The sequence below is a fragment of the Macaca mulatta genome, chromosome 1 (assembly GCF_049350105.2).
Source record: "Macaca mulatta isolate MMU2019108-1 chromosome 1, T2T-MMU8v2.0, whole genome shotgun sequence".
NCBI classification, from domain to species: domain Eukaryota; kingdom Metazoa; phylum Chordata; class Mammalia; order Primates; family Cercopithecidae; genus Macaca; species Macaca mulatta.
In genome coordinates, this window is record NC_133406.1 from 139,745,637 (window position 1) to 139,762,054 (window position 16,418).

Genomic DNA, 16,418 nt, shown 5'->3' on the forward strand with positions numbered 1-16,418 from the left:
CATTTTACATCTAAGGATAAAAAAAGAAACATGTAAACTCAATAGGTGAGAAATCTGTTGAAACCAGCTAATTGATTTGTTTTTTTACTTTCTTTTTCATAAAAACCCAATCTGTACAAAAAGAGATTTCCTTCTTCCCTGTGAAACAGGTTCATTAATTCATAAGAAATCTCCTTCTTTAAGATGTGGTCCTATGAAAACCTTGGTACCCCAATTGTTTCATGCAATGTTGTGAGGACAGCTATTTGCAGATTCCCAATTCCAAATGTAAAACTACCTTCTCATCCACAACCTTTCCTTTGCATTCTTAAAAAAAAAAAAAGAAAGAAAGAAATTAAAGAAAAAAAAAACCTCAGAAATATCATAATGCAGAGAGATCCAGTTTACTATATAAAATATCTCCAATAAATAGTGTAGCTTCTTCCTCCCAAGCTGACTTTTCAGGGCATAGATCCAACAGGTATGAGGTTTGTTCCAACTGATTTATTTCTGTAATTTCTTGTTTAAGAAAAATATCATTCTTTTTCAAAAGAAACTGATGACCAATCATACAATAGTCATCAGTAGTCATAAAGAACTAAGCAGGACCCAAAACACTGTTCAGGATCAGTCTTTATTGACAGAAAAAAAAAAGAGAAAGCAAGCAAGAACCTGACATTATATGATTTTTGTGAAATTCAAAGTGTAAGGTTTCTGTGAGCTCACTGTCGTGTATTTCAGGCAATGGCCACAACCTAGAAAGTCAATAAAAGATAAACTAAAATCCAGAATAGAGATCTTGAAACACTCAAGGCACCGACCACACTGAACCGAAAATAAAATTATAAAGAGACTTCAGTACATTGAAAACTCAAAAATCCAAATTATAAATGCCAAAGAATAAGTGATTGCATAAAACTTTTATTATTTATTAGCAGTGTATTCTTCTACACTTTAAAATAGAGCAAAATATCTTTTTGAAGATAAACTATTCATAACAAAATACATGTCAAACAATTTTTATTATCAGAGTAGAATTACTTTGCTATATACTTTCTATATTATATACATCCACTTCTTGGTGTGTCTATGTATGCACATGTGTAAAGTAATTTTAAGACATATACATGTACATACATATGACATATATACACACATAATTATGGAAAATTTACAGTAGTCAACTTTACAATCATTTTAATAGCTTCACACAAGTTAGTGTTCACAGAACTAAAACTGTCAACATGATTCCCTCTCCCCTACTTCTCAAATGTCATCTGAATTACTTTTTATAACTTGAAAAAAATACTGTCATCTTCCTATACAATTAACCAATTTTTTACAATAACTCATAATAAAATATTTTACTTTTTCAACTTTAGAAAAGATACATAATTCCACTTATTTTAGTTGTTGATTCCTAAATCATACAATTCATTTTTTTATCAGTTGAGTGTAATTTTTGGTACTGCAGTTACTGAAGGTTAATTTAACAAACCTGAGTCAAACATTCATTCAAATGCCTTTTTAAAAAACATAAAACATGAACAAGATGTTTTGATGAAGCATAATATAATAGACTCAAGGTACCCCCCCCAATAAATACATTATAAATAACTCAATGGTTGGGAGTAAATAGCACTTCATATGAATCCATTTCACTAGCACTTTCAGTGTTGAAGCAGTCCATTCTTAAGCAGCCTGGAAGGATATCAGGATGTAAGGCTCCTCGATTCCTCATAGAAATGAAACCTACGGGTTTCTGAAGACCTAAATATCAGATCATACTTACATGAAAGGGCTGTGAGTACCTATAAGGGTCCTTTCATTTTCATATTAGGTTCCAGATATGCTAGCGTGTGCAGCAGGGGGTTGTACCCTGTTTTAAAAATATCTCCTTTAATACAGAGAACTACTTAGCAGCATCTTTTTCAGTTTTTTCTCTCCATTGATTTAAAACTGATGTCAAACCATGTGTGATTACAGGCAACAACAACCTCGTACCCAAAGCAGGATATTCTAATTGGGTTAAGAACTCTTTTGAAAGAAGGAAGGAAAGAAAAACATTTGGAATATTGAGTCACTTCATAGAGAAAAACCATGAAACCATGCTCTCAGAAGAAATATTCAGTGAATTCTGATCTTCCACTGCATGCTAAGTTTTTTAAAGCCCCCCAGGATGCAAAACTAACTCAAATTGGCTCAGCAACAAAAACAATGGGAAAGGGAATTGTCCTAAATAAGTCATCCCATGCCATTATACTCTTGGTAGAGATAAACTTGGATAAACTCAGTGTAATTAACCTGACTTCCCAAAAGAATGAACTGATCTGCTGTATTTATAGTGGGAGCATAAAAATCACTTTCTGAAAACTTTCTCCCTTACTTCTTCTTAATAAGAAGGAATTCTTTATTCATTAGAGACAAAACCATACTAAAACTAAATAGACTTAAAATACAAATTTTTGGTAGCAAACAGCAGGAAAATCTAAATCAAAATATAGTCTTGTTTTTACATAATTTTATATATTTATAAATTTATCAAAATAGTCTTTTAAAGTTCACAATACATATATAATGTAACACTGTACATGTAAATATAATAAATGTATTACCAAAATACATTAAAAATAACCCTTCAAAATACCAAATTCAACATTAAAACTGTCTTTAAAAGTATGGAAATCTCCATAAACATAGTTTCAGTGCATTTATAGTAGTCATTAACCAGTTTTCTGTTTTCAAGTCTCTTGAAGGTGTTATCTTAGTGCTCTCTTTAATTTAAGGTAAGAAGGCAGAGATATTCTTCCAGCAAGAAGTTGCTTTCCCTCTCCACTGCTCGTCCAGATGAAGAAATTGTGTCTAAGAGAGGAACGGCTTTCACTGGAGTGGCAAGGCCTTAGTAATGAACATATTCAGACTGAAGGGACTGTGCAGGGAGAGACATAAACTGAGGTTAAATTCCATCACATGTAAAACTTCTAGCAAGTCATGCAGCTTCTCCCTTCCACACAAGGCAGCTTAGGTCTATTACACCAAAGATCAATGAAATAAACTAAGCCAAAATAGAAACAAAAAGACAGCAGACACAAAGCATTAGCTAAGTAACAATGAGATATTCAATTATGCAAAGTGATTGTAAGAAAACTTCATATTTTAAAAGGTTTATTAATTTATTTATAGTGACTAAAAATTAAGTTTTAATTTAAAAATTGGTAGGTAGCCTAAACTCATCTCTAAGCATTTCTGCAATTAGTGAGTTTTACTTAAAAATATTAAAAGATACTTTTAACTAATTAAAGATTACTAGAATATACTTTGAGATGATTTATCCTTAAATTTAATTTACTACATATCAATGTCAATGGCATGCTTCTAATGCAGAATTAGCAGCCATTTAAATAAATTCCTTAAGAATGCTTGAATTTATAAATATCTTACAAATCCTTTCCCTGAAGGGGACACGAAGTACTACCATTTGATTTGAAAGATCATTTGATTTGAAAGATCAGATTTGAAATCTGATCTTAAGACCCAAAAACATTTATACAGAAGAGTCTTCCTGTCAGAATTTAATAAACAATAGGCAATTTTCAAGTAAACAATACAAGACACCATATTAGATACTAACATGTAAAAGGAGCATGATTGGGATATGTAATCAGAATGCCTGGGACAACAGACATAAAACAGGAAAAGATAAAGAGAGTTACAGAAAGTTTGCCAAATAGTTATTTTTTTTTTTAGCAGGAAACAGTGGTTAGAAAAAGGAACATAAACCAATCTAAACATTAACAAATTTTTTGCTCAATTCTTCCAATTAAATGCCTGAGGACAACAAAGTTTACTTGATTTTCTAGTAAATGCCCTTTTCTCCCACCCGATAATTATTTCTCAAATTAGTCTGTAACATTTTATTAACAGGTCTAGTCAATTACAAGACGGGTTCATTTTGTGATGATATAGGTTATCAGTAAAAAAGAATCTGTCCATTTTCCAAAGAACTTACAAAAGGATTCAAGGTATTTTTTCTCAGCTTCAAAACCGCAGTGAATTTTACACCCTATGAACAGCCATTTCCTGAGTAAGTCCCTATTAACACAGTGTGTCAAAAAGTTACGGTCCCTGACCGCAAAGGGCGAAAGCCACAATATCATAACAGACGTGAAATGAAAAGACAGCGGTGTCAACATTAAATAGTAATACATGTAGTGTAACGTTAACATTGTGCACCAAGGAAGGCTTAGGTGAGAGGTAGTAAGGGAAATGGGTGGTTCTCAAGGCTGCCAGTTTCAAGAGCTGTAGGAAAAATGGAAAAGGTTTGGCTATTAACTTTCTTGTATGTGGTTCATGCTAATACTTCAAAACAGGAGCGAGATTATCAAGAATCAGAGCACTATACTATAAATATACCTGAACCCACAGTGGGAATAAAAGAGGTAAGACCCTGAGGAAGTCCAGTGAAATTGGTCAAAAGCCTTGAAGCTCATATGCATTCCACTTGAGGGACACCAGCTACCACGCTCGCAATTAGAGCATAAAAAATTTTTCTACCTCCTTTTTCTTGGTTTCTTCTAAGTCTGGCAAGCAGTCAGAGGGGAGAGCCAGTTAAGTCCCCAGCTATAAGAATGCCACCAAGGTATGTTGTGTGTGTGTGTGTGTGTGTGTGTGTGTGTGTGTGTGTGTGTCTGTGTGTGTGTGTGTGTGTAGCTCAGCTAGTGCTTTTTTGAGAATATTTAACTTTTACTTTTGTTCCAGTTAGTAAAGTTGTGCACGTTGTCACTAACAGAAATTAGAAAACTCTTCATATTACATATAACTTAGAACGAAGTTGTTATTGCAAGCTCCATCAATTATCAATAAACAGAGATGCAGCAAATAAATATTAGACAAGCGACCTTTGTTAAGCCAACTTTTTTACAGGGTGAAGTATTTCATATGTACCTCAATAAAGAGGGGGCAAATATGTATATGTGCATATATTTCATATATTTATATATATAAACACACCCATATCTATTCATTTATTTATTTACTTATTTAATGAATCATGGTACCCAGTGAACTGGAAAACAGAAGTAGTCTAGAACATTTTAAAGATTTCTATTATGCACATGGAGAATATATTCATTAGTCTTCTGGCCAAAGCCTTTACTTTCACACAGAGCTCACAAGCCCTGGCTGGTGTTTCATCTGGCCTCAGATACAGTTCACCACAAGCCCCACTATTTCCTTTTCCAAACCCCTAATTTGCTCTCTTATGTTGCCTAACTGGCCCTGCAGCCCTCTGCAAACAAATGATGACACCATTTGGCCGACGAATGGACCTTCTGTCCCACCAGTTCAATTCATTAGACAAATAATTACAGAACCATCAGTTGTATCTATTAAGCACTAGGGGATAAAAATATAATACCAAAGTCCTCAAAACAAAACATGTTCCATGGTTTCTTTATATGGCATAAAGGAAAGGGAAATAAAAGATCAGTAAAAAGGGTTTAGCAAATTATTCTGGCATCAGTATTTTGTAACAAATTAACTTCCTTTCATTTTCAATCTAAAATAAAAATCTTAATAGAAATGCACTAAGGGGGCCTGGCATGGTGGCTCACATCTGTAATTCCAGCACTTTGGGAGGCCAAGGCAGGTGGATCATCTGAGGTCAGGAGTTCAAGGCCAGCCTGGCCAACATGGCGAAACCCCGTCTCCACTAAAAATACAAAAGATTAGTAGGGTATGGTGGCACATTCCTGTAATCCCAGCTACTCAGGAGGCTGAGGCAGGAGAATCACTTGAACCCGGGAGGTGGAAGCTACAGTGAGCTCAAATCATGCCATTGCGTTCCAGCCTGGGTGACAGAGTGAAACTCCGTCTCAAAAAAAAAAAGAAATGCACTGAGGGGAGAAGAGAATTGTTCAAGTCTCCAAGATTATTCACTTAACAAAAGCATAACTAACACCGTGAGACCTTTCTATTCAGGGAGCAACAGTGTTGGATGACAGGAATATTTAAACTTCAAGTATCACATGGTTATCCTATGGGGTTGTGCTGAAGGTCTCTCTGGGTCATTTGTACTCAGCCACGGTTGAGGAAACCTCAAGGAGAAACACAAGTACTCTCCATTTGAAATCTTAGGTGGGATAGATAGATAAGCCATATGAGTGCCTGGTTTGACCTAATACACATCGTAAAAAAGCAAAACTTCATGCTTTTTTTTGTAGTCACAGGTAGGACTACCAAACTACAATGTTTTCCAAATGTCCATGTATTGTAAAATTCCTAATATCCCAGAAAAGACAATAGCCAGTTACTAGCATTTTTAATTTTTATAGTGAAATTACATGTTATAGTAAAATTGCATTTGCATTTTGAATTCCATGAAAAATATTACTGCTATTGGTTTTATTATTCAAAAATAGATTAAATACAACTATCTGAAGTTCCTAACAAATTAGATATATTACTTGACACGTCAATTATTCTGAGCTAGATATTTGAGTACTTTCTATATGCTAAGGACAGTTCTAAACAGCTTATACATATTCATATATTAAATGTTTGAGACAACCCACTTTACAGATGAGGAAACTGAGGCACAAAGCAGTAATTAGCCCCAATTCATGTAATTAAGAATTGGTGGAGCTGGAATTTGAACCCTAGCAGTCTGACTCTAAAGCTCGCTCAAACCCTTAGCTACCATAATGTCTCAAGACAGCCAGCATTTGTCTTGTGATCACTACATATTCAATCCAACATTCTCTATCACTGTAACAGAGACAAATAATGACCTTAGGCAAGCTGTGATTCTGAGTGAATTTTAAAAAAGTATTAAAAAATATTTGTTGCATTAAAAGATAAATACATTTTTGGATGATTTTCATCAGGCCTGAATTCAAAGAATTTTCAGGAATATTCTAAATTTAAAAGAAATTTTCATTATAAGAACATCCATGCTTAAGTATTATGATTGATTAAAGTTTTAATTCTGCTTGGCCAATGTTTTTTGTTGTTATGATAATGAATTAAGGAATCTGAAATACAAAACAAATTATAACAATGACAATGAAGATGGTTATAAAGAAAGCGAAACCTGAAGTATAAATATTATGTTAGAAGTTAGCCCTTGTTTATATAACCAAGAGATTTTAATTTCTCAAATATAATATTCAAGCTCATATAATTAGTAAGTTCAACAGAGTTATAGTGAGTTAGGACCCAATCAAGTTTGTCATGAATATGTGGTATTCTCATTGTATGAATACCATAAAATTAATAATGTAGCAATATTCAACCTGAAAAATAAGGATAAAATTGCCTTACATTTGCAGCCCCCAAAATTTTTATGTCAAAATATAAGCTTCCATCAAGAAGTCTTGTTCCCTGAAAGCAGTAAGATTTGACATAAAACAAAGTGTTAGGTAAGGAGATCAAGACAATTTGTTCTGTTCTGGAAATCTGCTACTAATCTGTTTTGGCAGATGTAGGTAGTAACTTTAAAATTTTAGCTATTCTGGAGGTGTTTCTTTTTTAAACAGCCCAGTTACCTAATCATGGTAGGAAAATGTCTAATAATTATAGATATAAATATTGTACAGATGGTTAATAAATAAAACATGTTAGCTATCAAAAACAGCAAATTATAAAGAATAATGAAAGATTAAGGTCCTTGACAGAAATGAATGTAACCATGTCTTAATGTTCAAATAACTTGAACCAAAGGATCCAACGGCCTGGAATGTTAGCATCCTACTGAGGTCAAAATCCTGATTCGAAATGTTCATGGACTTTTTGCCACACTGATATTTTCTTTCCTACATTTTCCCAAGTCCTTTAAGGAATAAAAAATAGTGTACTAGTTATCCCTGGTTTAAGTTATAACCACAGAGGCAAAAAGCACCTAAAATAAAAATGGTTTGTTTTAATGGGATTGAAATTAAAGGAAAAAATACATGCTTGGCAACATGGTATTTTATACATAACTATAGTGTTTTAAGTTTTAATGAACAAATACAACAATGGGAAAAAATAAATACACCTATAACTGCCTCTGTACTCCTATGTCTCTTTATGCCTTTGTAACAGTGTTTTCAGTTTTTGTATTGCTTACAAATTAACACAGAAAATGTGATGTGTGCATTGATACTTATTTCCATAACTGTGGTTTCACAATACTGAAAGTACTTTTTATTTTTTTATTTCAATAGGTTTTGAGGTACAGGTGGTTTTTGGCTACATGGATGAATTGTATAGTGGTGAAGTCTGCGATTTCAGTGCACCTGTCACGCAAGTAGTATATATTGTACCCAATATGTACAATACTGAAAGAATTTGCCTCTGTTAATATGATGCATATTTCCTCCAATAACACTAGATAAAATGTAGCTGGGTATGGTTTTATTGGCATCATATTAAGATAAAAAGACTAAGGTTTGTGATAAAATCAGGTTCAAAAGGCGTGTGTACATTTTCCCATAGTGTTCTCTGTGCATTTCAGGGACTTCAAGACTTAACAAGCTAATTTGGGTTCATTATAATGCTATATAAAATAGTCTTTCACCTTCCTACATGATTTTTAATAGATTCTTTTTTCTGGAGAAATTTAATATATGCTTTTCAACAATCACAAAGAGCTCGATTGTTAGATGACAGATTGTTGACACCCAGCTTGACTCAGCCAACCATTACATGAGTGTTTTCAGTTCATCTGAACACCAAAATTATATTGATGCAAACTCAGTTAAAATTTATTTTCTCTTTAGTGTAAAGCCACATTTCTAGAAAAAAAAAAAACACAACCCCAGAATACCGTATATTAAAGCTAAAGGTGGAAACTTGTTTGTTAGTGCTTCATACGCTAACAGTGAGACCCAGGCTCCTAAGCACTTTAACATTCACAAACCCAGATACATTAACCGACTTTTAGTTCAATAAATATTTATTAGGCACTTAATACTGTACTATGGAACCTCAGGAAACAAACATGTTTCAGAGAAGCTTAAAGGAAAGCAGAGGAGAGAGAGAATCATGTATAACTGACTATAATATGAGAGTGTCAGCACTCCTAGGAGAGCCGAAACAGGAAGAGCCATTCTGTTTAGATGGGTCGCAAATGCTTATCAAAAAGATAACTACTGAGCCAGGTCAAGAAATATAAAACCAAGCAGAGAAAGAAGGGAAAGCAGAGTAGACTGCAAGTGCTAAGGTTCAGGCTCAAGGCAGGTCATGGCACTCTTGCAAAATGCAGGTCAGATGCCAGGTAGAGCTGCTGGAGTGGAGGCTGGCAGGGAGGCACACAGTCCGACAGGGAAGAACCCTGAATGCCAAGCCAGGGGAGCCACACTTGACCCAGTAGGCAGAGTGGAGCCACTGAATGAAGCCAAACATGAGAAGGATTTGATTAGCTCTGTGTCTCCGAAATTTAACACTGACAACAGTATAGAGGAGAGATTAAAGGCAAGAGACAGGAAAACAGAAAGGGCTACGCAATAGTTCATGAAGACCCCAATTAGGGCAGCAGTGGTAAGGATGGAGGGACAGAGAGGCATTTTAGAGGGACTTGATAGGACTTAGTAACTGGTGTGACAGAGGGAAAGGCTGGTAGAAGTAGTGTCAACGATGGCTCCAAATGTCTAGCTTGGATGACTAGATGAATAAAGATGAGATGATTTGGCTAGGAAACCAAAGAGGAGCTGGCAGTAGAAGGAACCTGTACTCTCTCCATCCCAGGTAACACCCAGAGGAAGCTGGGAGTGTAGATCCAATGCTCAGGAGGTTACCCAAAGAGAAAGAGTCAATGTAAGGACAATCATTAAGGGGCAGGCTCAGGAGAAGAAGGACTAACAGCAGCCCATCAGATCTGGCCTTGAAGAAGTTGGCAGTAATCTGTGGGAGAGACTTTCACCAGAATGAGGGGCCACCTCCCAGCTACAGAGCGGAGGAGCACCAAAGAGACAAGGGAGGGGGCAGTGCAGGCTTCTCTTTCCCCAAGTTTGGCCATAAAGGAGAAACTGTGAGAGGAAGACAGGACGGAGGGAAGACTCCTCCCCAGCCCCCACCAGCCTACCAACTTGGATGTGCACATTTGCAGGTGAGGAGACCTGCAAACGGAGGGGAAGAGGCTGATGATATAAAAGGGGAAGGAAGTGGTTAGGGCAACTTCATGGAAGAGTCTGGAAAGAACAGCACAGGTAGGTAGAGTTATCATTGGAAAACAGTCGGATTTCTTTGGATTTAAAAGGGAAGGAAGAAATGGATGAGTCCAGATGCAGATAAACTTTGAGATAGAGAAGAGGCAAGTTAGAGGAAATTACTTCTGATAAATTCTATGTTCTTAGCAGATTTCAAAGCAGGGTCAAAGGGGTTGTGTTGGTGAAAAATGTTAAAAAGTTTTGGAACAGCCAGGTGGGGAAGAGAAAAAGAGCCAAAAAGGGATAAGACAACTAATTAGGAGCACTGAAGGGCCGGGTAGATTAGAAACACATTTGAGATGGAGCCAATTGGCAAAGTTATGGGATTTTCTCCAACAGTGCTCACAGGAGAGAGATGAGGAACAGATACAACAGATGGTTGAATTGATCTAATTTTGGAGGCTGGTAATCAAGTGGTTACAGAATGTCCAAGTAGAAGTGAGAATGTTGGAAAAAGGAAGCAAAAATGACTATGCAGGCTACAGAAGGAAAGAGGTGAACTGAGATGGCTGGGGAAACAGGCAGGGTCAGAAAGAGGTCATGGAGCAGAGTTAGGAGGAGGGGGAAATGTTTACAGGAGGCTGGCAGGATTCAAGATGTCAGAAGCAATGTGCTAAGCAATAAGAAGGTTTACTCAATGAATTTTCAAGTGAACAAAGATAAAAATAACTGAAGTTAAGAAAGTTTAAAATAAGATCACTGTGACACCTTGGGCAAGTTATTGCCACTCTGAGTCTTGATTTCACCATCTGTAAATAGCAGGTTAAATAAGTAAGAGAATGGATATAAAGTACCTAATATCATGTCAGGCACATAGAAGGTATTCAAGAAACAGTGGATGATGATAATGATTAGAAAAATGTTACAGTTGTCCAGAATGTTGGCAGTGCCTAGGCAGCTAAAAAGTGAAAGCAAAAGTCTTCCAGGGATGAAGGGAGGTAATAACAGTGATGAGGACAAAAAGATATGAGTATCCTTGGATGATGTTTGCAAAAGGCAGAAGAGCATGGAAACGAGGTTCCTAATAGGAATTGGGAACACAGCCTTTCCCCTCTTAACCATAAATATTTAGGAGCTGCCAGAGAGTAAGTAATGTGTACTTAAAGAGTAAATAAAGGAAAATGAGATAGAATGGGTCAATCTTATTTTGCTCACTTTCAAATGGAGACTTCTTGATTTTCTCTTACAGTCTACTGCTTTTTCATAACAGAAGGCTGAAGGACTCACAACAGTCTGCCCAACAGAGAAAAATATCTATTTCTAAACTGATAAAAACGGTTCTCTCCCACATATATCAACCTTTGAGTTGGTTAGACATTCACTATCAAGGAGAGCCTGTGTCATTTACCAAAGGTTTCTGTTACGGGCAAATCCAATGACTTTACAGGTAATGTGCACGTGGTGTCTGTGCTTGTTTGCACATGCATGCACGTCCACATGTATGCGTATGTGTGTGTAAGAGGGAGTTGCAATAAAAATATGCCTTTCTAAGTTAAAGATCTGACACACACGTGCGCACACAGTAAAATTCAAATTTTTGGAAGAAACAGATGACCTACATAATATTAGAAAAGGTGCAAGTATGGACTGAGTACACCCACAATCAAACAGGTAAGCATAGCTCAATGCCAGATGCTTCAGAGATAACAAAAATAAAAGACATTTTCTAACCTCAATCAAGGAATTCAGTGGGGATTCAAGGCCCACATCCACAAGATAGGTGACTCTCAATACGAAAGAGGGATGAGGAAGGCCAATAACCAATACAAACAGAAAGACTTCAAAAAACGTCAGGATTGCCATGGTCTGGTGAGGTTAAGGAAGGCTTCACAGAGGAGGAGGTTGGACTTAGGCCAACTCCTGATGGAAAGGAGGTGAGAAGCAAAGGGAGGGAGGACGGGAGACCAAGTTGGGGACCTAACATGTAAGAAAAACACAGAGGTAGGAAGAGCTGCACACATTCCAGGACGTAAGAAACTGCCCGGTAGAAGCAGAAGGTTCATGCTCAGGAGTGGAGGGAAATGAGTTTGGAAAGCTGGTTGGGGAAAGCTGAAAAAGGCACTGAACAGCAAGCTGCAGAGACTGGACCTACTTAATGTCAAGATGGTACACTCCAAACTACCCTCTGTATGCATGTATTAAATATTTTTAAAGATGAAGAAGAAATAAAGGGCACAGCAGAAATTAAAAAGCAAGATCAACACCTTTGTGGCCCAGAAACAATCAAGACAGTGGTAGGACTCTGGCTACACAGCTGGAAGCCTGCAGAGGTGGCTAGGTGTTCCATTCATGTGGGTACATAGGTGAAAAGCCCCTGGCCTGAAATCAGGGGTGGAGTCAGGCTCTCCCACATGGGGAAGGAGGCTGAGAGAAATTGGGACCATTGCTCTTGGGCCAGGGCTAAGGTGGAGCCACATCCCTGCCTGAGAAGCTAGCCTGGGAGGAGCTCACCAAGAGATGGAAGCCTGGGTCATTAAGGTCTCTTTCTAAACCCAACCCAAAGGCCTAGATGATCAGGTAGAGCCAACAAGAAGGTCAGCAGATGAGGAGTGAAAAACAGAGAGAGGAGAGAAACACACAAAAACTCCCATGCACTCTGAAACTACGAACCAAAATTCCCTAACACACAAGGAAAATGAACATTATGAGAACTGACAAAGTCTGCAATCACAAGGCAAACTCTAACGGGGTGAAATGCAAATAACAAGGCAATATCAAAATGCCTTATCACCTGAGATCCTCCAGGTGAAAATAAAAAAAAATACACACACACACACACACACACATAAAAAGAATAAGAAGCCATAAAACAAAAACAGGCGGGCCCAAATTAGAACAGATGGCTATCATAAGGATCAAATTAGAAATGCTGGAAAGGAAAGATATAGCCCCTGAAATCAAAAGTCAGTGGATTGGGGGATATACTCCAGAACTGACATTAAAGAAAATTCATGAATTGAAAAATAATAGGAGGAATTCAATCAGAATACAGCTAGAGCTTAGGAACTGAAAAATATAAAAAGAAGGTAAGAAATATTAACGACAGATTGAAAGGCTCCACTATAAGTTTTGGGGGCTATTGGCTGGGTGCAGTGGCTTATGCCTGTAATCCCAGCACTTTGGGAGGCCGAGGCAGGCAGATCACTGAGGTAAGGAGTTTGAGACCATCCTGGCTAACATGGCAAAACCCCATCTCTACTAAAAATACAAAAATTAGCCAGGCGTGGTGGCATGCACCTGTAGACCCAGCTACTCAGGAAGCTGAGGCAGGAGAGTCACTTGAACCTGGGAGGTGAAGAACCTGAGAGGTGGAGGTTGCAGTGGGCTGAGATTGCACTCCAGCCTGGGTAACAAGAGTGAGACTCCTTCTAAAAAAATAAATAAATGAATAAATAAAAAATATAAAAAAATTGTGGGGCTATTGCAAAAGGAGAAAATAAGGGGAAAGGCAGTAAAGCAACATCCAAAAAGATAGTGGAGCCGGGTGTGGTGGCTCAAGCCTGTAATCCCAGCAATTTGGGACCCCAAAGCAGGAGGATCGCTTGAGGTCAGGAGTTTGAGATCAACCTGAGCAACATAGCAAGACACTCTCTACCAAAAAAAAAAAAAAAAAAAGAATGATGGCTGAGAATTTTCCATAACTAAACATGCAGCCCTAAGATTGAAAGTACACACTGACGCCAGGCAAGATAAATTATAATGAATCTGTATATAGCTGTATTATGGTGAAACTACAGAATTTCAGAAAAAAAAGAGGAAAAATCTTATAATAATTGGTTTTATTCTTCACCCACAGAAGCTGTTAAACAAAGACTTACCTTAGGAAACTGGTATTTTAAGTGGATTCTGGCAGCAGTGCAAAAACAGAAAGGACCAGAAAAACAAGAGCAATCAGTTCCACCGAAGATGCCTGCATGAAGTTTTTAATCTAGTGGAGGACAATGGCTTGTATGTATTTGTCTTACCTTGCTCTACCAAAAAAATACTGGGCTCATGGTAGACACTTACATAAATATTAGCTATAGCTTTATTAATTGGATAAGCTTCCATTTCATTTAATTTCAGTTTTTAAGATATGAGGTCTCTCTGTATTGCCTAGGCCGTTCTCAAACTCCTGACCTCAGGTGATCCTCCTGCCTTAGCCTGCTAAAGTGCTAGGATTATAGTGTGAGTCACTGCACCCAGCCAGCTTTTATAGGTATATAAAAAGCACTTGCTTTCTTTTACTCCTAGCCAAAAAAATAAGACGCAAGATTAAAATAAGACTCTTTTCTATTGACCTAGTAGTATTATTGACACTACATAAGAGAGTATAAAATGAAGCTGAACGACCAAGGTGATTCATAACTCTAATACATTGAGAATATAAATTAATCCTCACCTATTATATATTTCTGATCAACCTTATCACTTAAAGCAAGTTTTATGTTTTTAAGTCTTTTCAAAAGTAGAGTCAAAAATAGCTGACAGGCTTTATACAGAAAATTAACATAAACCACTATTTAACACTGAAAACAAATTATAGTTAACATGTATCTACAAATACTGCAAACATATAAATAGCTTATATGCAAATGTAAAGGCATCATCTGAACCATGCTGACCTCGTAACGATTTGATGCTTTGTCAAGTAACATTCTCAGGTCCGCTTGGGAAGAGAAAAAAAATCGCAATATTGAATGAATGCCAAAGGTGTGGTTCAATATTGAGATTGAGCTCATGTTCTTGATATATAGTTAGTATCCCTTAGCTGAAAAATTACATCAAATCTAAAGTAATGCCACAACAAAGAGGAAGGATGAAAAACCACAGCAACGTAAATATACAACAAAAGAATAGAAAGCTAGTACTAATCTTTAACTGTAATAAATATTAACAAGTTAATATTTAATAATATTAATATGAATTAATAAATGAATATTGATATGGTTTGGATGTTTTATCCCCTCCAAATGTCCTGTTGAAATGTGACTCCAGTGTTGGAGGTGGGCCTAGTAGGAGGTACCTGGGTCATGGGAGTGGATCCTTCATGAATGGCTTGGTTCTGTCCTCCCAGTAACGAGTGAGTTCTCACTCTATGAGTTCACCTGAGATCTGGTGGCTTAAAAGAGCCTCACACATCCTCCCTCTCTCTTGTTCCCTCCTGCCATGTGATACGCAAGATCCCCTTTTGCCTTCCACCATGATTGTAAGCTTCCTGAGGACTCATGCGAAGCCAAGCAGATTACTGGTGCCATGCTTGTACAGCCCACAGAACTGTGAGCTAAATAAACTATTTTTCTTTATAAATTACCCAGCCTCAGGTATTTCTTAATAGCAACAAAAGCAGACTAATAAAAATGTCATATTTAAAATCAGGACAAGATGACCAATTTTTAAAATGGAGAATAGGCAGAGGGAAAAGACAACAAATTGACATCAGCAAACACTACTACGTACCACTAGAAAGTCTTAGCACTTTACTGGGAATGGATATTCACACAATCAATAAGGAGTTTATCACTGTCAGCACCAACATTATTCCAAAGTAAAAATGAACCGTGCTTTAGTGCACTGCCAATCACTCAGATTTTCATCAAACTGGTTATTTTATAAAGCTAGATTCTAATATTTTGACCTCATTCCAGGTCCTACTTTAAGGACCAACAATTCCTTAAAATACGTACGTATTCTGCCTGGTGTTAGAACACAGAAGAACTTAACCTATTCATAGGCTACCAAGGTTGTTCTTACATTGGTCAAATTTGAGATGGAAAACATCCACACAGTCTTCATAACCAAAGGGCAGTATTAACCAACTGAGTATAAAAATGCTACTGACACTAGAAAAAAGAACTACATTTAAGCCAACTTCAACTGTCATATAAGAATGCTAAGGGAAAGTAGGAAGCACACAATATTTCATTTCCATTTTGCTTTCAACTTTCAACCAAATGAGTATTTTAATTTTTACTTCCCACCTGTGACCAGTACTGTGTTAGAAACCATGAACTATAAAAGAATTTTTTGAAATGTCTAAAAAAGGAAGTTTAAATTTGTAGATAATTCTTACATACACAGACAATATGTAAACAAATATAGATGTTCATGTATGTAATAGCATACATGATAAAATAAAGTGTTAATGATAGGGTGGATTCCATTTATTGGGGAGAGCTTCACAGAAGACATGGAAGGTAATATATGTCTTTATTTAAAGATGAAAAATTGATAAGGAGGGCAGGGAGCTTCCAAGAAAGGGCTTCCTAAAGA

The 16,418-nt window shown here is 36.7% G+C and overlaps 1 protein-coding gene across 3 annotated transcripts in view; it reads right to left on the reverse strand.

The window, feature by feature from the left end:
* Positions 1-880: 880 nt before the first annotated feature.
* The window catches only part of CDC14A (cell division cycle 14A), a 164,677-nt gene continuing 149,139 nt past the window's right edge, over positions 881-16,418 (reverse strand). For all 3 annotated transcript variants that reach the window (XM_077952391.1, XM_015145931.3, XM_077952398.1), the window contains one exon: positions 881-2,908. In XM_077952391.1, coding sequence (XP_077808517.1) covers positions 2,879-2,908 — 30 coding nt within the window. In that variant the 3' untranslated portion in view covers positions 881-2,878. The remainder of the gene's footprint in view (positions 2,909-16,418) is intronic.